At 50.5% G+C, this 19,885-nt stretch overlaps 1 protein-coding gene and 1 long non-coding RNA gene across 7 annotated transcripts in view; one reads left to right on the top strand and one right to left on the bottom strand.

The window, feature by feature from the left end:
* The window catches only part of CCDC9B (coiled-coil domain containing 9B), a 55,722-nt gene extending 43,999 nt beyond the window's left edge, over positions 1-11,723 (bottom strand). For 2 of the 5 annotated variants that reach the window (XM_013198357.3, XM_013198356.3), the window contains exons 1-4: positions 11,306-11,723; positions 6,082-6,135; positions 1,150-1,263; positions 150-254 (exon numbers count right to left, since the gene is read on the bottom strand). In XM_013198357.3, the coding sequence (XP_013053811.3) occupies positions 150-254; positions 1,150-1,263; positions 6,082-6,135; positions 11,306-11,380 (348 nt within the window). In that variant the 5' untranslated portion in view covers positions 11,381-11,723. Of the gene's footprint in view, positions 1-149; positions 255-1,149; positions 1,264-1,406; positions 1,550-6,081; positions 6,136-11,305 lie in introns of those variants that run through there. The other 3 variants (XM_013198354.3, XM_013198358.3, XM_013198359.3) reach the window with 3 other exon arrangements.
* On the top strand, positions 1,676-5,081 carry LOC106047055 (uncharacterized). 2 transcript variants are annotated; one of them, XR_001213581.3, is made up of 3 exons: positions 1,676-1,829; positions 3,800-3,916; positions 4,036-5,079. It is a non-coding gene; the product is annotated as an uncharacterized lncRNA (long non-coding RNA). The 2 variants fall into 2 exon arrangements; XR_007163736.2 differs by having other exon boundaries at positions 1,690-1,829; positions 3,501-3,916; positions 4,036-5,081.
* Positions 11,724-19,885: the final 8,162 nt, after the last annotated feature.

Below are 19,885 nucleotides of genomic sequence, written 5' to 3'. Positions count from 1 at the left end.
CATCTCTGCAAAGCTTTTATATCCTTTCAGGGACCTTTAGGAGCTATGTCCCGTGCCTGAAAGAGCTTTACTGTGGAGGCTGTCTCCATCAGCAATGCCACTTGTGGAGGTCCTGCTGGAGTGAGAGCTGGCTTGTAAACAGCACTTACGTTGTGAGCTTTGGTGATGGTAATAGTGAGTCCATCTTGCTTGGGCCTCCTGGAAGTAACAGCCATTCCCTCCTGCTCAGCTCGCTTTTTGTCCTCTTCTATTTCCTGAAACAGATATGTCTTTATCGTCAGCCTGAACCTGTCTCTCTACAAAGGTTGTCCATGTTCCTGTTTAGAATTTCTCCTAAATGGATCCATCTCCACTTCTGAAAGGGAATGGACCAACTTGTGTCCCTTCCGCGTACCCTTGGAAGGGGTGACAGTGGCTGGGACATATGGAGAGGCTGGGAGACACACCAGGCCTGTAGAAAGTGAGAGCTGTGCACAAAAGCAAGAGTCCCCATGCCAGGTTGGGGCCAGGGCTTTATGTCTTGCCAGGAGAAGGTGGCTGTGATCTGCCTATCTACCAGGCAGCTTCTAGAAGCCAAGTGATGGTAGTTAGGTACGTAACATTTCACACGGAGTGAGGGCTCCTCTCCCTGACTGCTTGTAGCATTCAGTCCTTCCTATAGCTTTCAGCAAGGTACCATTTTGTTGTTGTCACCAGAAAAGATCCAAAATGGCTCCTCTGGTATCAAAGGAAATAAATCTTCTAAGCAAGACCCAGTCCAAAACTCCACTGAGTCCTTCAGCTCTAGGTCTAAGACAAAACAGCTCTTCGCTGGATTCAAGACTACCTGCCCAGCTGGCAAATGTTAATCAGCTCCAAAGCCAAGAGGCTTTGTGCACAGGTAAAGAGGTGGGAAAGGTGTGATAGAGACAGAGGAAGAAAGTAGGGTGAGAAGAAATGCTGATGTAGGAATGGAGACATCAGCAAGCCTGGTTTCCAATTTCAGGAGCCGTAGCAAAGGGCAGAGCTTGGCCAACCTGCTCCAAACAGTATCCTGTGTAATAATGTTATCTAACCAAGTTGTTCCTACACTGCTGACTGTTTTCTTCATGCAGCAAGCTGTGAGGACTCAAAACAGAGGTGGAGAAGATAAGAATCAAGTAGACTTACCTGGTATCTTCGTATGAGCGCTTCATTCTTCTTCCGCAAAGCCAGGATTTTCTTATCAAGTTCAACATCTTTCTGTTCTTTCTTCCTTAGCACGGCATCATCCACTGTGGCATCCTGAAAACAGAAGGAGCAAAGCTTTTCCCAGTCATCGCACCAACAGGACACAAACCTCATCCTTCTGCTTCAATGGGGGGAAAGCTGAAGGGTCTTTCCCCCCCATTTCTCCCCTTAGACCTCCGCTTAAAAGGACACTGTACCTTTTTAGTTGAATAGTTGAATTCTTCCTGACAGAATCGACCCTTTTTTTTTTTATTATTATTTTTTTTTTAACACTTCTGTTTGGCAGTGAGGTAATTGGAGCAAAAACGCGATGGCCCACTTTGATGGCTGGCAGTAGGCTCCAGAGTTAACACAGCACTTAGTAAATGAGACCTCTCCCTGCTGCTGGTTCAGGTGCTGCCGGGCACACCCAGTGCCCTCCGTTTGCATTCAGCCAGCACCTTGGTTACCGCAGGGAACTGCAAAGCAGATTTCTAAATTCTAGTGACAGCAGCGTCTGGTGGAAATTAATGCTGATGGGTATCAACTCGCTGCAGCAAGCTGATCCATTTCGTCTAGCCTCTGCCTGGTGTTTACAGGAAAAGCAAGGTGGCAGGGCTGAGATCTCCGAGGCACTACAGGTTTGTTTTTAAACAGTGTTTTTGTGCTCTCCTTATCAGCATAGCATCTGCGTGCCTCTCCTCTGCTCACATGCAGCTGGGTGAGATAAAGCGAGACCGGCGAGGGGAGGAAAGAAAACCCTAGGTTTATGGGCAGGCACTGGATATCTGTTTTGCTGCCCTTGCAGCTCCAGCCAGTGGGCTACCCCCAGCCTGCCTTCCTTGCTGTTTGGTCCTGTGCAGGAAATCTGCTGTGGGAGCACTGCAGCAAATCTGCAGCACACCTGCACCAGGAAAAAAAAAAAAAGAAAAGATGGGGCCCAGGGAGAAAGCTGGGCCTCATCTCCAACCCCAGCCTCAGAAACCTCCGAGCCCAGCCCCAGTGCTCTCACCTGGGCCCCTCACCCAAGCAGCCCCCTTCAGGGGTGGGCACTGCACCTCTGGGGAAGAAGATTTAATAAAAATGGAGAAGTGAGGCCACAGCAGGAGGTAAAGAAGAAGAAGACCCTTCTGGAGAGGGAGGAGAGGGGGTCTGGCTGAGCAGGGACCCTGGAGGGGCTGCTGCCAGTGGGGGGGCCCTGGCGCTGCCTGAAAGGGCCAGGGCCGGGGAGCAAAAATACAGGGGGAGAGGTGCTGGGAGGGGAGTGGGGCGTTTTTTCATAAGGGTCTGTTTGGTTTGGTTTATTCTTAAAGCTAGAATCCAGCATTAATAGATGGTTAATTGGCAAAGAAAACCAATTGAAATTTCTTGAATCACTGAAGCGTTTTCCCCCATGACGCATTAGTGACGCATGCTTTTTGCCAAAGCCCTCGTCGTCCCTGTTGGCTTCCTAATTCCCCACAAAAATAACAAGACCTTTAGGACAATCATCAGTTTCCTCATTTTCACAGGACCTCATCACTGCAAGCATTTCTGCTGCCCTCCCTTCTCCCAGGCCCGACAGCTCCCGGCTGTGCTCATCCCAAGGGCAAAATCCCCAAAGCATCCTCCACGGCTTGCTCCGTAGCATTTGAGTGCCATTTTGCAGATGAATTACATATATACTTTTTTTTTTTAACTCTACCTGCAGCCACGGACAAAAACGTCCTCCCTAGTAATCCTGTCAGCCCCACTGGTGAAAGCCAGAGCAGCAAAGCCTGGGAAGAGCTTCTGCACAGGCCGGAGGGGTTTTTCCTTCATTAATCATGACATAGCAGGTGTGACCTCCTTCGGGGAAGGATACGTCAGGGTCTAGCCACGGCAGCTGGGGACACGGGATCTGGGTCTGACAGCCGTCGTGCCCGGGGTCCAGCCTCGAGCCATAGCCAGCGGGCTCATAAGGCCCTTTTCCTGGGAAGGGAGTGTTTCTCCTGCATTCCTGCCTTTTGCCTGGTCCTAATTAGGTCACCAGAGGAAAAAGTGGAGCGGTGGGTATCCGGAGAAGGTGCTGTCAAACAAAGTTTTTCTTAAACTGAGCAAACACACAGTGAGAAGCACGAGGCTTGAGAGGAAAGAGCAAAACCACAAAGCTGTAGCCCAGGGGAGGGAAAGTCTTTGACTCTGCTCCATGTTCCCAGCTAAGTTTGTGCACCTCATCCAGAGACTTACAGGGCTCCAGCCTCCGAAGCTGTGCTTGCAGTGTGCCCGTACATCAAACGAGGCTGGATTTAGGCGCTGTGAACCTGACCCTTGATTTTTTGTGTCTCTTACAGTGGAGTTATTAGCATTTTACCGGGATGGGAAATGCACAGGAATATCCTGCCCATTTGAGAGAGCAGGATTTTGGATGAGCTGGAGGAATTACTGTCTTAATGTTACAAAGTTTTTGGCTACCCAGGAGATGGACAGAAGTAAGAAGAGGGGCACGTCTGATCCACCAGCCCTTTGGTAGTGTTTGTGCTGTGGTTTTGTCCTGTATTGGTGCAGAACCTGGGCCATGCTAATGTGGAAAATAACTGTAGGTAGCACATGGGAATTCAGCCAGGGGTTAGCATCGCTGCTTTTCCAACAGTGTCACGGGGCTCCTGGGAACCAGGGCTGCAAATCATCTGCTGTTGTACATGGCCAACATTCGCTTTCAAAGGAAGGGATCCAGCTGCTGAATCACTGCACATCCCTGCAATGCAAGGTATTCCTTTCAAGGGCTCTACATGAAAAAAACAAAACAAAACAAAACAAAAAAACAGAGCTAATGACATTTCAGCTCTGATCAAGCAGACCTGTGTTTGATCTGGACCATCGTTGCAGGGCGATGAAGAGGGGGCAGAAGAACAGGGCGATGGAGGGGCAGAAATCTCCCCACATAATGTTCTTTGGAGGGAGGGACTAAAGGTCGACAGCATGATACCGTCACAGAGCAGGAGGTGGGCTGGATGTGGATGTTGTCGGAGACCAGAGAGGATAAAGGCAGGAAAACCAGTTTGCACAAGCACATCTTCAAGGGCGGCTTTGCCAGGACACAGGAACACATTCACGTTCAGGTGGAACAATTGGGATGTTTAAACCACTCCCCCATGTTCTTCTGGTGGACAATGGGGTTTTGTCAAGGTCTACAGAGAATGAAACGAGCTTTTCCATCACCATCCATCATCCAGGTATGTGATGGGTGAGTAGATTGTATACGTGGGTGGATACACTTTGGTGGCCATTTTGCAAGCCTGATTAAAGCTGAATTCAGTGTTTACCTGAACAGAAGCTATTCTGTGAGCTCTAAATTGGCAGGTTTGGCGTTTGCTGGGTGCTGGGGTGTTGGCTGCTTGAGGGTGGGATCAAAGCGGTGCATGCCCTCAAACACACCCCTTTCATCTTCAAATCGCTTTGAACAAAGACCGACGGAGCCGCCTGCTCGGGCAGAATTCAGAAACTCCTGCAAAGACTGTATTTGGGCTCTTCTCTGTTAGCAGGCAAAAGATGGAGAAGTCCTGTCAGGCCGTTCTGCCTCCCTGCATGTTTGTCAGCATTTTGCATTGCCACACAGCTACTGCGGGGGGAAGGGGTCTTTCTATTTCCAGCTGGAAACAAATCACTCAGAGGAAAGTTTCGCTGGTATTCATCACTTCACCTCCACATTATTAATGAAGCCATTTGGGTACTTCTGCGTGACGTTTCAGCGAGTGCTGGGGAGCCGCGGATGCCCCTTCCTCGCAGCCCCCGGGGCCACCAAGCATCCCACGGGGCGCAGAGGCACCGAGCAGTGTTTCGAGCCCACGCAGCGGCTCGCAGGGGCTCACCCATTGTGCAAGGCAGCCAAGTCAGCGTTTGCTGGCCAGCCACCGCGCCGAGCCGGCCGACGGCCGGGGAGACGTGTCCGCCTCTCGCCGCGGGAACGAAGCTGCCACCCCAGCCCCTGCTGAAGCTGGTGCTCAGGATGAGAAGTGACCACACTGCGTCCTTCCCAGAATAAAGCTCTTCCGGGGAAGCAAGGTGCCCGTATGTCACGGCGATGGGCGAGTTATAAATGGCTTTGGCAGAACAACCGTGCGATGGCTTTGAATCAGAAAGCAGCCGAGCCCGGTTCCTCCTCGATAGCGAGGCAGAGCTGCAGAAGGGGAGGCCTGCTTCTATCCCAAATAAAATGTCGCAGAAGGAGAAATGGGGAGCAAGCACCTTCGCGCTTCGATTACACGCCGACATCTCGCTCTGCCGTGCCCCCGCGCCCCAGTGGCACACACACACGCGGTGCAGCTCATCAGGGGCTGAGGGGTGTCTCGCTCAGGGCTGTGTCTGCATGCAGCGTTTTCCTGCATACCTCTCCGACCATCTGCCTCTCCAGTGAGAGCCCTCGGAGGCAGCACGGGTGGGAAAGAGCGAGGGACAGGAGGTTGGGGGGAGGGACGGGAAGAGAGGAACGGGGGCTCGAGCTAACGCTCTTCTGCACGAGCAAACGCATCCGCTCTTTTTAAGAGATATTCTCTGCCTTGACAGCTGCGGCTGAAACCCTTGCCGGGATGGGCAACATCCAGCCCTCCCCAGCTGGGTGCTCTCTGTTCCAGTCTCCCACCCACCCGGGAGCACATTGTCCTGAGCCAGCCACCGCAACCTGTGACATGCGAGCCCCGGCACCCAAAATCCGCCCCCCCCCAGCACCCTCCCCCCCATGACGCAGCAGGGTTCATTTACACTCTGTAGGCAAGGAATTAAAAAAATTAAAAATAATAATAATAATAATAATAAAAAAAAAAACAACAAAGCCACAAGCACCAAAAGGCCACCCTGAGCGCAAGTCCTTTTGTGGTCTTTTTAGGCGAGAGCCCCCGCTGCCCCGCGCCCCCCCGGGACCCCAAAGGCACTCACAGCTCGGTGCATGTCGGACGTCGGCAGCAAAGCCCGGCGGATTCCAGCGCAGAGCTAAAAGAGGAGAGCCATCAGACGGCCTTTCTCAGCACTGGTTGCACAGCATACAAGATCATGTTTTGATTACAAAAGCCTCGCCTGGGCTCCCAGCCAAGAGCACTGGCTGCCTAATATACCAAGCGCAGACAGGGTTTTGAGTGCCTGTGTCCTCCTCTCCGATCTCACTCTCTTTTTAAAAGAAACACTCCCCCTTTTCCCCCCTCCTGGCTCCTTTTAACTTCCTGATGCCACAAGCCCTCGTTCAAAGTGGAGAAAGCTAGCGAACAATGAAAAATGGATCAGGCAAACAGCTTGACTTCGCTTTGTGGCCATTCATGGGGTCGTGTTATTTGTTATGCATGGCTAGCTGCACGCCTGGCGGGGAATTGTGAAAATATCTGGGGTCCTGAATGTCTTGTCAGTGCGAGTATGTGCATGAGCCTTCACGGGAAAACAAGTGCCAGACTTGCCTTTTTCTCTTTATTTTCATTATTCTCTGGGAATTATTTCCCTGTGTTAAAAAGGCGTCTTTCGTTCAGGGAGGGGGGAGAAGTGGTGCTGTGGGCTGTATGCTGTCAGCTTGACACTGTGAGTGGCAAAAAGCACAGTTAAGGGAGAAGGTCCCTCGGTAAGCCCCCACTGAAACCTGCCAAAAGGACCCCATAAGAGTCACAGAGGGGCTTTCTGAAACAGGCAGCGTTTATCTGCTTTGTCTTGGGTTGCCGCACTCAAGCCCTCATCTCTGCACTATGCCCTATCCTGTGTGCTATGCCAGACCTTCCAAGAGGTGAACAGGAGCTGGAAGCACACAGGGGGATATTTTGTTGCCCAAGGACTGTCCCCCACCCCAAACTTAATGAGAGTCCTGCTCTGTCTTCATGTCGTAGCGTTAAAAAAGGAGTTCCTCTGCTGCAGGTACCTATCCCCTCTAATGCTTTTGAGCAGGTCAACCCCTCACAAAATCCAGAAAGCTCAACCCCAGATCCAGCATGGTTAAAGGGAAACTTTCAAAAGACTTTGAAGAACTTTGAACCCGGCCCCTCCTCTGCACTTAACTCTAACTACTGGAGATCAGGGCTACTAAAGGAGGGGAAAGCATGGCTTAGCTAAAGTGCTTAGAGGGAAAGACTGACCCATATTAATTAGTAGCTTCTCCAATGATGAAAGGAAATTGAAGCCATTTCCCTGGCAGTGCCTCTGGATTCAGGCTTGAGGAAGGAAATGAAGACTCTCCTGTGGATGGAAACTTGGGAGAAAGACACAAGAGCCTTGCTAGAGCCCAAGTGCCCAGCAAGAGGTTTGTGATGGAGAAGCCTGTGCAGGTGTGGAGCCATGCAAAGCCCTTCCTCACCCTGGGAACCCACCTGAGCCAGAGGGAGCTGGAAGGATGCTGCTGCCTTGGGTTTCCAGGGGAGTAGTCCCTTGCGAGGACAGAGCCCATTTTCAGTTGGGCTGGGGGCCAGAGGGAGAGGGTCAGCCCTGGAAGATGCTGCTGGGCTGACTCAGAGAGGCAATGCTCATGGAAACACTTTTTTCCAGTGCCAGTGCCATATCCTGCAGGTACGGTGGACATGTTTCTGAGCTCGAGGAATCTGCACACACCAACAACCAGCTCCAGATTAACACAAAGACCCACTTGATTATCCCAGATACTGAAGCCAGGTTGTATGCACAGTGCAGGGTAAATGTCACGCGCAGTGGGGTCTTTTGTGCTACCCCTGGATCTCATTAGCTAACAGTGCTCTTCATGCCCAAGCTGTCAAAGCTTGAGCTAAGTGCTCACAAGCAGTTCCTACAGATTTCACGGCCATGTCATCCCGGGTCCCTGCTGTCATCGACGGTGCAGCCAAGCTCTTGTCCAGTGACGAGCAGGCATGGAGTGTCCCAAAATACCCTTGCCTTTGCTAATGACTCTGGCAAGTTGCAGTTTCCTCCAGGGCAGCGTCCACTGCCCTCAACACAGACAGCTGATGTTTCTCAGCTGTCCTTCACCCTGTCTGAGTGGCATAAATGAAAGACATCTACTTCTGCATCATCATCTGAGACAGATGAGAAGATGTTTTAATGCTGTGGACACAGAAACCCAAGGGCAAAAGGGGCCAATCAAGGGAGCAGCATCTGCAGCTTCAGCAGTGGGGCAGAACAGGCTGGTTTGGGGACCTGTTGGTGCTCTTGGTACTCTCACAGGATAGAAAGCAGGACCTTATAAATATGCTGGTATTTGTGGGGTTATATGCATGCACATATGTTTGCTTATACATGGTGTCATGGCCAGGAAGGGCTGCAGTAACACCAGAGCTGCCCTCACCTTGAGGGCTTTCTCTGAACCGTCAAAAACTCTGATCTTAAGTGGGTGTCATAGCTGGGAACAGTGCTGCCTTCCCATGGGATCTGTGCCTACCTCGGGATAGGGGTGATCTTCCAGGACCACCACTCCAGCCCTGGGGAGCACTGAAACCCAGAGATCTGCCACTTGGGAAGGAGAGGAGCCAGAGCTGGTCCCCATCTGCCGTTCCAGTGAGAGGGATGTGCTGGGTATGAGACATTTCGGTGGTCCTGCAGGATCTCAGGACACTCTGAAACCTGTTCACATGAGCACCTTCACCTTGGTGGCTGAAGCACATCAGTACTGCTCTCTCAGGAAGTTGGTGGCAGCTATTTCCCAGCACGTATCAACTTGACTGAGTACTTCAGACAGCGCGTGCATGTTACATCCGTGCGTGACAGTAAGGACATTTTGAGAAAACAGCCTAATTACTCACACAGGAATTTGTCCACCACCCCCAAGGTAATCCCTGTATTGTTCTAAAATAGCGAGAGGACCTTTAATAAGCAGGATGGCCTGTTTCTGAGTTGTTTATCGTGCTCTGTCCTCTGCAGGCTGGCTTGTGCCATCTCTGAGGCCTGCTCGGCGCAGAAGCCATGGGGCGTACCCCATGCAGGTACCCCAGGTCGGCTCTGTGATTTCCTCTTTATGGCAGGGGGATGTATCAGCTATTGCTAACTATCGGCACCCCCTGAGGGAGCAGTCCCTGTGGTGGACAGAAGTTTGCTTTCAGAAAAGCCTGAAAGCTGGAGGAACCAAGAGGACGTGAGGAAATTTTTGCCATGGATGTGCGACATGGGCTTGGCTGACCTCCCATAAGCAGGGCCTCCAGCTGCCCACTTGGAGGCCCCGGTCTCCACTCTGGGCAAAGTTTGCTGGAGATTTTCCGGGGCAAATGAAGGACATCAGAGCAAAGACCTGTCCATTTTGTGCTCATGACTGTGAAATAATCCTTTTATCTAGCTGTGTGCTGCAGTTTCTCCCTGACCTGTTTCAGCAAAAAGAACCATCTCTGACAGCAGCCCACAATCACCCTGCTCCAGGACAGCATTCAGCAGCTTGCAGACTGTATTGCTCCACATTTTGACAGCAAGTCTGATTGTCTCTTCTCCATCTCTCTGCCTTACACAAAGGCTGAAGGAAAGAATCCGATTCCTCAATAAACCTGAACCTGACTGCCCCAAGAAGTGTTCCTGGCATCCCTTTATCAGACCTGCCACCAGTAGAAATGACCTTGGCTTGAAACCCTACTTCCTTTTTCTTTTCTGCTTCGTGAAACTCCTCCAAAGCCACTCAGTCCCATGCCGATGCTTCTCCCAAGGGCACTGCGCCCATCTTCACCTTGGCTCTCTTCCATTTTTTGCACGACCACCATTTAGTCAACAGATGGCACTCGGTAACTGCTGGGAGAAGCAGTTAGCTGTGCTTGGCAGCCAGCTGCCAAAAAGCCAACCGTAGAAGGAATTTAATTCCTGGCTTCTCCGGGAGGCTGCTTTTATATCAGGTATCGGACTGCAGATAAGCTGCATGGCCCAGTTTCAGAGGTGCTCCTCCTCAGCAAAACTAGCAGCCCCTCTCCGGGCCTGTCGGATGCAGGGAGGCATGGGAACATGCAGATTATCGAAGAAGAGGTTGATGGCAGCCTGGAGGCATCTCCCGTATCAGCCACAGAGCAAACTTCCCCGCAATAAGCAAACTCCTCCTTTGCCTGCCTTCCTCCCCCCCTGCTCTGGTCCTTTGGCCAGCTGCAACTGCAGGATAAAAAGGAGTTTGAGGCGTTTCCTCAAGCCAGACAGAAGAAAGGTCAGCATATTCCCTAGACTGGGAGGAGGGACGAGCCAGAAACTTTAAACGGGCTTTAGTTGGAGAGACTCACAGGGATCAAAGGACTGCCGGGACATTCATTTTGAAATACATCAATATACAATGAAACTGAAAACTACCGAAGCTAGTTAAAGGATATAAGAGCAGTTTTCACATAGCCATAGCAGTCATACCACAGAAACCTGTCAAAATGTGCAAAGCAACTCTGTACCCGTTGGAGGATGAGTTTGTCCCCTCTTTTTTCCCTCCCTGCACATCTCCCCAGCCTACAGGTTGTTGCCACACATCCTGTGGGTAAGATTTGTGCCTACCCATGTTTAATGCCACCTTGAATAACTCACGATCTCACAACCCCACTTGACATTTTCCACTCCTGAAAAACCTGTCATTCTGCTGTAGGGCCTCTGAAGTAGTTGTAAGCTGAACAAAGACCAAGAGGATCTGCCCTCTTCCCACTTCCAGACATGTACAGCAGGGCCAAAAGCAGGTTTGCTGACCCCATTCACTACCCCAGCCTCCAGATGTAGGACACACAATCGAGCCTTGGGAAGGGTGCCAAGGCGTGGAAAGTGGCCAGGACAGCCAGTCAAGCAGGTTCTTTTCATCTTTTATGAAAATGCAGTCCACGGGGAAGGCATGGAGAGTTGCAGACAGCGACTGGCTCGCCCAGGGTGAAAGCTGTCATCAGCAGGGGCCAAGGGTGGTTCCCCATTTCTGCACATGGCTTCAGCCAGGATCTAGGAGGAGGGCATGGTCAACCCAATGGCCTGTAGCTTGTGGTGCGCAAGGTGCAAATGAGCAAGCCAAGAGCCAGCTTGACATGGTCGCGTGCGCCTTGTGAGCTATAAAACCTCCGACTTATTTGACACAGGACTTTGGGGCTACAACAGCAGCAACAGGACCCACTTCCAATCTAATGCAGCAAGAAAGAAATTGCAAATTCTGCTCCCATCCCATCCAAGCTCAATTAAAACCTAACAAACCATTTCACTTCTCTTTGCCAGCAGAACTCAAAAGCAAACTCTAGAGACCAACCTTAATTCCGGGGTCTAAACTGGACTGAAGACTCTTCGTGGACTCCAGTGGCGTCACATCACACTGATGCTGCATGGGTTCAGGCTGGGCTCAGCAGAGAGATGGACTTTTCTTGCGCAGGATTAAGGTGTGGAGCTGATTTGGAGAACGAGCCCAGAGAAAGTGCAAGGACCAACCTGAAAGAGGCACAGAGACGCCTGTGAAGGGAGGAGATGAAAAGGGGAGCCAAGGTGACAATTAAATATTAAAGGACCAGTTCAACAGTAATTAATCCTAGGGTGGAGAGAAAGGGTGGAGGTACATGAAGCACTTGCAGACACTTGCTGTTCTGTGTCTGGCTGGCCAAGTACCACACTCTAGTGTCACAAAACTCTGAAAAATGCAAATAACCCATGCTGCAGAAGGATGGAAATCGTGATCCAAGAGGGCAAATTAAAACCCAGCTGGAGACGTTGGTCCTTTTCCCAGCTATGGTCAGAATTTGAACCATGTTGGCCTTGATTCTCCCCTTGCACAAGCTGAGTGTCTCAGCCTTGGCTTTCTTTCTGAAAAAAAAAAAAAAAAAAAAAAAAAAAAAAAAAAAAAGCTGATTCCTGCCATTTTTGGTAGATGCTTTTTTGTTCCTGCCCTCCAGCCTTTCCATCTCTAGTGCCTGTATGTGTGACTTGCTTTGCAAAGAAGTGAGTACCTGAGGGAGCCTTCTGAGACCTTCACTTGGAACAGTGTACTTCTGGGACGAGGGCTTTCTCTGTTCCCTCTCTGGACCTGGGAACCACACTGACCATGGCTACGGCAGTGAAGTATGGCTTGCCTGAACCCGTGATGTCCCCCAACTGCCGCTCTCACTGTTTGTATCCATTAAAGACAATCCATCCATCCATCAGATCCATCCATCAGATGAAGGTAGCAGGAGCCAAATTCAAAACCACCAAAGCTTTCTTTCTTATCTGTGGAACACCTTGCTGAGGGACACATGGAGGCAGAAGGTTTTCCCAGGTCCAAAAGGAGACCACACAGATATTTGGAACACAGTTCTGTGGAGGTTTCCTAACTGGGCACATCATATCACACTCAGAGAACCCCCTGCAAAATACTTGGGGAACCATCATATGTGCTTGCCCTGTACTTACTTTTCTCTGGACATCCATTTCTGGCCCCTGGGTGAGCGAGGAGGACCTTGTTTGGGAGCCTGGCCATTCTGGTGGTCCTTCTGACACTGTCCCTACAGAGTGATGGAGCAGGGCTGGGGACACATCACAGCCCAAGCACTCAGGATTAGGATGGGCTAAAATAAGGGGGCTTAGAATTGGGTTTGTAAAAAGGAAAAAGATCCATTTCCTTTCTTCCTGGAATATTGCATTTTCTTCAGTCTCTTGAAAAGGAATTTGTTAATTTTGGCCAATTTCCTCTCCAAATGTCAACTGGTGGTTCCCTGGATGACCTTGAATCCCTGGCACTGGTGCCATCTGGACAGAAGAGTTTGGTTCTTGCTGAATCCTACTGGTCCTGTGGGGAAGAGACTGGCACGGGCAGGGATCAGCAGTTTGCAGCCAGGTCTGCTAGCTTGAGCTTCCTTCCCATCACAGGGGACCGTGCAGGAGCCAGACCAGCTGGAATCATGTTAGATCCAGCCATAAAGCCACTACCTGTGGTCTGAGTAGGGTTAGGGCTGTTATTGTGAAGTCAAAAGGGGCAAATTCACAGCTGAATGCAGGATGACGGCTGGGATCATGGTTAATTCCCTGGTTGTGATGGCCCTGGGCATACGATGGGTCTGGGCTGACGTTGGCTACTGTCCGTGTTATACCAATGAAGGCTCAGAGGGCTAAGGAAATTACTGGTGCCAGCAGCACTAAGTAGCTTACGGGAGGAAAGTTAGCGTGGCTCAGCTCTGATCAACGTTTACAGCAATGATAGGGAACAGGGCTGACAGCTCAGCCCCATGAGGACGGGACGGATCCATCCTTTGTTGGGATGTGCCAGCCCTGTGTAGGCAGGATGAGATCCTTCTGGCAGAGAGGAAAGTCTCACTGGTGCTACCTTAAACTGCCAGGATTAGGGATGTGTCTCAGAGTAGCTCTTCTGTCCTTCATTATACCTGGTACTAATCCCAGCTGCAGCTTTGATCGTCACCTTCACAGCAGTCCAGAAACCTGCCAGAGCCACCAAACGGGTTTTAGGGAAACCATCCTGCTAGGAAACCACCCCAGGAGTCTGTGCAGGAGGCAGCACGGCCCCCCATAGTCCCAGAGCCAGACAGAAGAGACTCACCAACCCCATCATCTGCCCACACCTAGACAACTCGTCTCTCTTCTTTCCTAACTAACCTGACAAAACCCAAACTTTTACCCCAGAACAGTCATTCTGAGTGAAGGGTTCAGTCCTCTACATGGAGATTCAAGGCTTCCAGTGCTCACTGGCCCAGCATTAACCATGGCACAAAAGTAATGTTAGGGTTGTGCATTGGCCACAAGGACCAAAGAGAGTGATTTATCAAGGGTTACAGCAAGGTCCATGGGGTTCTTAGAGCAAAAAGGCAAACTGAAGAGGGAGTGTTCACCAGCAATTTGTACGGGGATTGTGAAGGCTTGGGGTTACAGCTAGGGTTTGGGTTGGAGGACCAGAACGGTGAAGCCCGCCAAGAAGCTGGCCCAGTAGAGGTAAAGAGCAAATAACTCAGCTTGCTGCGATCTCCAGGCCATGATCTGAGCTGAGGCAGCAACTGAAGGTTCAGCTTTAGCCCTTCAAGTCCAGCAATGCTGAGAAGGGAGGTGGAGCTGGAAGGGATGAATCTCCTATGCCATCACCAAGCAGTGGGGTTAGATGGCTGGGATGATGCACAAAGTAAGGGTTACATGTGAGAGCAGCACAAAGGCTTTAAAGCAAGAGGAAAAAGCCAAGTTTCTTGCTCAATGCTGCCATGTTGGGGCAGCTGGTGAGTCTCTGACCATAGGGTGATAAGGGGTGCCCAAGGAAGCTAAAGGAGGTGCCACTGCTTTTGGGCTGAATGCATTGTGGTTGTCAAACATCAGAGAGAAAAGGGCTTTTACTACAGACTCACAGCATAAAATCACTTATTGGTGGAATTTAAGCACATCCTTGGCAAGACTGAAATATTCATATTTTGCAAGCATTGCAACAAAGCTTAGATTCACCAAGATAAAAAATGAAATAAAAAGCCCTTCCCATGTTAAAACTTCCTAGCCAATACCACTCTGATTTGCTGATTCATCTGATTTCTTTTTCTTGGCATGGACAGAGTCATACAGGCTGAGAATTTCTCTTGCTTGTAAATCTGTTAGCACTGCCTTAACAAACCCAAATGAGGAAGGGGAGAGCAGGAACCCCTTAAATACGCCTTGCCACAACAGAAAGAGCAATATGGTCTCCCCTTTACAGAGATGGAACAGGAGGGCAGACAGTTAAATACTCCCTGGAGCTCTCAGCCAAACTTTCCTTATTGAAAAATTAGATTAGCAAGGCTGAGAGTCTCCTGGTAACTGATACCTCCTCTGTGTTTGCCGAGCGGTGATAACACGAGTCGTATCAGCCACAAAACCACGGGAACTGGCAGTGCTTGTTACCTCTTGTGAACAACACTGCTAATGAAGCAGGGAGCTCTGGGCAGAAGGGGCCTCCAGGTCAGGAGGGAGATGCCAGAGATATGTGTGTTGGGGAAAAGCATGCTGCCGGCTTCAGACGTGGCTTTGTGGAGATATTTTGAATGCACTTTCATCTGCTGATGCAGAAGGGCTGTAGGCAAAGCAGGGAGCTTAAGTCTCTAACAATACTACAGGTAGTTGGAGATTTTTTTTAAAATAAGATTTCTATTTTTACCGATTCCAGAAATGTCAGTTCAGGAAAACAGACTTTTTTCATGTGACCAGCTGACTCCAGTCAATCTCCTGCTTCAAAAAATCAGTATTCTGAAATCTTGGAGCTGTCCCCCTTTCTGTGTTTTCAAATCATAGCGTCCAGTTCCACAGACAGAAAAATATGCTTGTCTCTCACCTGGGTGTTACTCAGCATCAATCAAAATCCCCCTTTTGCACAAAGCTGTGTCACTGCACAGCTTAGAGGCCCAAGGTATTGTCAGCAAATGGTGCCTCACGGTGTTCCCCTTGCTATATTTATTATCGATCCGTCCTTTTGAAAAGAAAATTTAATGTCTGAGGCCCACCGACTGTGATACTTCCCTTTAAACAACAATTTACCTTCATCAAGCCAGGAGCAAATATGATATGAGAAAAGCAAGGTGTGCAGAGATGCAACAGATACAGCAGAAAAAATGTGACTTGCTCCCTTCTCTGTCAGGATGGATGGTGGGAGGGTGAGTCTTAGCCATGTCCTGCTTCCTCCCACATCTTCTTGCCAAGAGGGGTGCAACTCTCACTTGAGAGGTCAGGTCTTTCGGTTCTGCTGGAATTATTTCAAAAACCCCATAAGTTCCTCGTATTCTCCTTCGTGGTCTCTAGGGAGTCTGCATCTAGCTTGCTGCTTTTCTCTTGGAGCTGAGAGAACCAAAGGCTGTCTTAGCAATATGGGTCACATATTGCACTCAGCATCCTTTCCACACTTAGCAGACCGTATATGTGCTGCAAATCAGGACTGACAGCAACAGGGCAAAACTCCCATTTCTGGGTTGTGCACAGGATGTAGAGAGGGTGACTGACACTGTGCCAGGGCTTTCCTGAGGTCTCAACCCCTTCCAGATAAATGGCCCCACACCTTTTTTCATTCTTAGGGTTGACAAGGGAGTTTCCCCAATTCATTGCATTCTCAAGGCCAGATCTCCTTTCCTTCTTTTACCGCCTCAGTAAGCACACAGAAACCTAAAAGCAGCCACTGATACTCCAGAGACACAGGTATTTCAGTGCTAGACTTTAATGTGCCGTGAGACACTTGGGTTTTGTGTTTTTTGCAGAATGAGGCTTGAAATGTAGGGCTCCCATGTGAATCGCAGGAGCCTGGGAAGGGGACGGCTGGTTTTGAAGTGCTGGATTTTGTACAGGTATTTGGCTGCATCCTGCAGGACCATGCTGTGAAGGCTGTCTGCAAGAACCTCAGTTCCACTAAAAGTCAGTCATCATTTTCAAACCATTTTGAAGCTAAAGAGGGTGTTATAGCAGAGACAGTTAGTCAAGACAAAAGTTGATGTCCCAGCATCTTCTCTGGCCTTCCCCAGCTGAGAACTTGTGTACCAAATCCTCCTAAGGACAGTATTTACCCGCAAAGGCTAAAGCAGTCTCGGATATCTCAGGATGCCCTGGGGGAACTGGCTCACTGTCAGTCACGCTGGGAAATGGTGAGAACATATGGGCTGCTTCAGAGCAAATGTGGATTCGGTGCCAGCACAAAGCACTGCAGAAAATGGTACAATATTTTTACAGTGAGATTTTCCCTGCCAAGACAATGCTGAATTAGGTCTCCATGGGCCTCCTGCCCCTTCATCAAACTCATCACATCTCTGATTTCCTTCAGTTTGCACTGTGTTTGTGCCCAGAAACACCACCGCCGTATGCCTGGTACCTTCTCAGCCCACGGTATTGTATCAACAGCCACTCAAAGGTTTCCAGCACTGCAGGAACCTTGTGGTCACCCTGAGAAGCAGAGAAGGGCCCTGCCTGGACCTCTCTGCCCTGTGCTTCCCTGGGCCATGCTCCAGCACACATCCTGGGCATGTGTGATGGACAGAAATAATAACTGGCTGTTCGAATTGCCCCGTGAGCCTGATTCCTCAGTTCCTTTGAAATCTTGCACCTTCTGCTGATTGATACACATTTTGCAGAGGATGCTTCCTCTTGGCACAGATAACTTTGTACAAATTTTGGAAGGTGACAGATCCTCCAAGCCCATCAGGACAGAGTGGTGTGGTGGTTTTACCCAGCTGGGCAGCTGAGCTCCACCACAACTGCTCTCTCACTCTCCTTCCTCAAAGGGAAAGGGGGAGAAACTAGAATGGAAGGGGTCAGGGGTTGAGATAATGGCAGGGAGATCATTCAACAGTTAGCATCACGGGCAAAACGGACTCAGCATAGGGAGATTAATGAAATTTATTACCTATTACTAACAAGCTAGAGCCGTGAGAAATTCAAACTAAAAACACCTTCCCCCATTCACTCTCTTCTATGTCCTCCCCCGAGCAGCACAGAGGAATGGGGAATGGGGGCTGCGGTCAGTCCCTGACGCTTCGTCTCCGCCGCTCCTTCACGGTCACTCTCTGCCCCTGCTCCATGTGGGTCCCTCCCACGGGATGCCCACAGGCAGCAGCTCCTCAGGAACTGCTCCCACATGGCTCCGTACCAGGGGGTCCATCTGTCAGGAGCAAACTGCTCCAGCACGGGTCCCCCACGGGCGGCAGCTCCCCCCAGACCCCCTGCTCCTGTGTGGGCTCCTCTCCACGGGCTGCAGCTCCGGCCCGGGGCCTGCTCCTGCGGGGGCTCTCCATGGGCCGCAGCCTCCTCCAGGCCACATCCACCTGCTCCACCGGGGGCTCCTCCACGGGCTGCAGCGTGGAGATCTGCTCCATGTGGGACCCATGGGCTGCAGGGGGACAGCCTGCTCCACCAGGGGCCTCTCCACAGGCCGCAGGAGGAGTGCTGCTACATGCCTGGAGCACCTCCTGACCTCCTGCTGCACTCGCCTTGGGGGCTGCAGGGCTGCTTCTCACCCCTTGTTCTCCCAGCTGATGTGGCACAAGAGTTGTTTTTGTTGTTGTTGTTGTTGTTGTTGTTGTTGTTTTTCTCTCTTTCTTAAATCTGCTCTCACAGAGGTGCAACCAACATGGCTTACTGGCTCAGCTCTGGGCAGCAGCAAGTTCCTTTGGAGCCAGCTAGAACTGGCCCTTATCTAACATGGGGCAGGGTCTGGGGTCTTCTCAAAGAGGCCACCCCTGCAGCCCCCCACTACCAAAACCATGACATGTAAACCTAATGCAGGTGGTCAGCAAATGACTTTGAATACAAATCGCTTTTAAAACAAACAGCAATACTCCATAGCACCCACTGGTTTCTGCCTCCAGCACGCTTTAGCTCTCCTCTCTGCTGTCCTTGCCCTGTTGGGATTTGCATGAGATTCCACGTCCACATGATGGAGAAGTGGCTGCATGACTGTGTGGTGATTTAGATTAGGGCTGTGTTTGCCCTTGATCCGGCTCTTTTCTTCTTCTCAATCACATCAGTCACGGCCCCTGGTTGAGATCAGGCTTGCCAATCACACCCTGAGCTGTACAGATATAGAAAAGCACACACACAGCCGCAGCCCCTGTACTTCACAGCTTAGCCCTCTGCTTGCTCAGGTAAGTTTTTAAAGCTTTCTTCGTGAAGGGTGGGTGAGCTTGTGTGGGGGTGTGAGGAGCCGAAGAAAACAGGCACCAAATTTTGTTTTTCGATAGTTATATTTCCAAGAATTCGCAGCCTCAGTGCAACTCCAAGCCAGAAAAATGCAGTCACAGACCACTTCATCTGACTCATGTAAATGGAGTCACAAGCAGGAAAAAGACAGGCTCCAGTGAGTGTGGATGCGTGCAGAGCTGTGTGTCCTTGGGTTGCAACAGCACTACCCGTGCCGTGCTGCCGGCACAGCAAATCAGACCAGTTCTGTACAGGAAACCGAACGTGTGTCCAGGCCTTTCTCTTCAGGCACCCAGAGCTGACATTTTTGGTGTGTCAGCCTAGAAGCAAGCGGCTGTTTGGATAGATGGGTCCAAGACTCAGGTCTTGGCAATCAAACCGTGACTAAAGCACATTTCTATATCTAATTTAAGCCCTCCTGAAGTTGCAGAAAGCGGGCCTCTACATTCACCTGTAAAATAAGCTCTGTACAGTGAAGGTGAACGGGGCTTGGTTTGCTAACACAGCACCAGCAGCCCTGTGGACCTGCACTCTAGTTAAGGAAGCAATTTCACAGGCTGAGGTAACAAGGGGTTTATGAAGCAAAAGAGCCCAGGACTGCTGCTGCTGTACCCATGGAAATCTTCCAGCATGGGAGGGGACTGGCACACAGTCACTGGCTTTGAGGAGTGAAAATACCCTTGCTATTTTATTGCTACAGTGAGCACGGTAGCAGGCCAGAGTTCGAATGTAGCTGGCTGCAGATCTCGAAGATGTTTCACATTGCTTGGAAACCAGCAGCCTGCTGCAAACCGGAGCAGCGTGTGCAGCCACAGAGCAGCCACAGGCTGCACTGTAATCTCCGGCCTTGGCATGACCACGGTGACTCCAAGGGCTCCTCTGTGCAGAAATGCTCACAAATGTCATAATATGAGTGATTTTGCTGGAAAAAGCACTGTCCTCAACATCGTGGTGGGGTCATCATTGCAAGCAGTCGGGTTTGAATGTGGTTTTCCTGGGACCCAGGGTAGCACTGCAGTGAGAGGGATGGATCCTCATGCAAAGGGACTGATCCAGACCACCCTGTCTCCATCCTGCTGACGAGTCACTGTGGAAGAAAATATTCCTCTGTATGAATGTTTGGTAGGCAAGAAGGTCTCAGCTTGAAGGAATGGGCTTATGGGTATCAGTTATGTCCCTAAAAGAGTTTTGGGGTCCCATTTTCTCAGCCTCCCTGTTCACTGTTGGA

The sequence above is a fragment of the Anser cygnoides genome, chromosome 5 (genome assembly GCF_040182565.1).
Source record: "Anser cygnoides isolate HZ-2024a breed goose chromosome 5, Taihu_goose_T2T_genome, whole genome shotgun sequence".
NCBI classification, from domain to species: Eukaryota; Metazoa; Chordata; class Aves; order Anseriformes; family Anatidae; genus Anser; species Anser cygnoides.
Note: the sequence above shows the minus strand (reverse complement) of the source record. Positions and strands in the feature narration are given on the sequence as shown.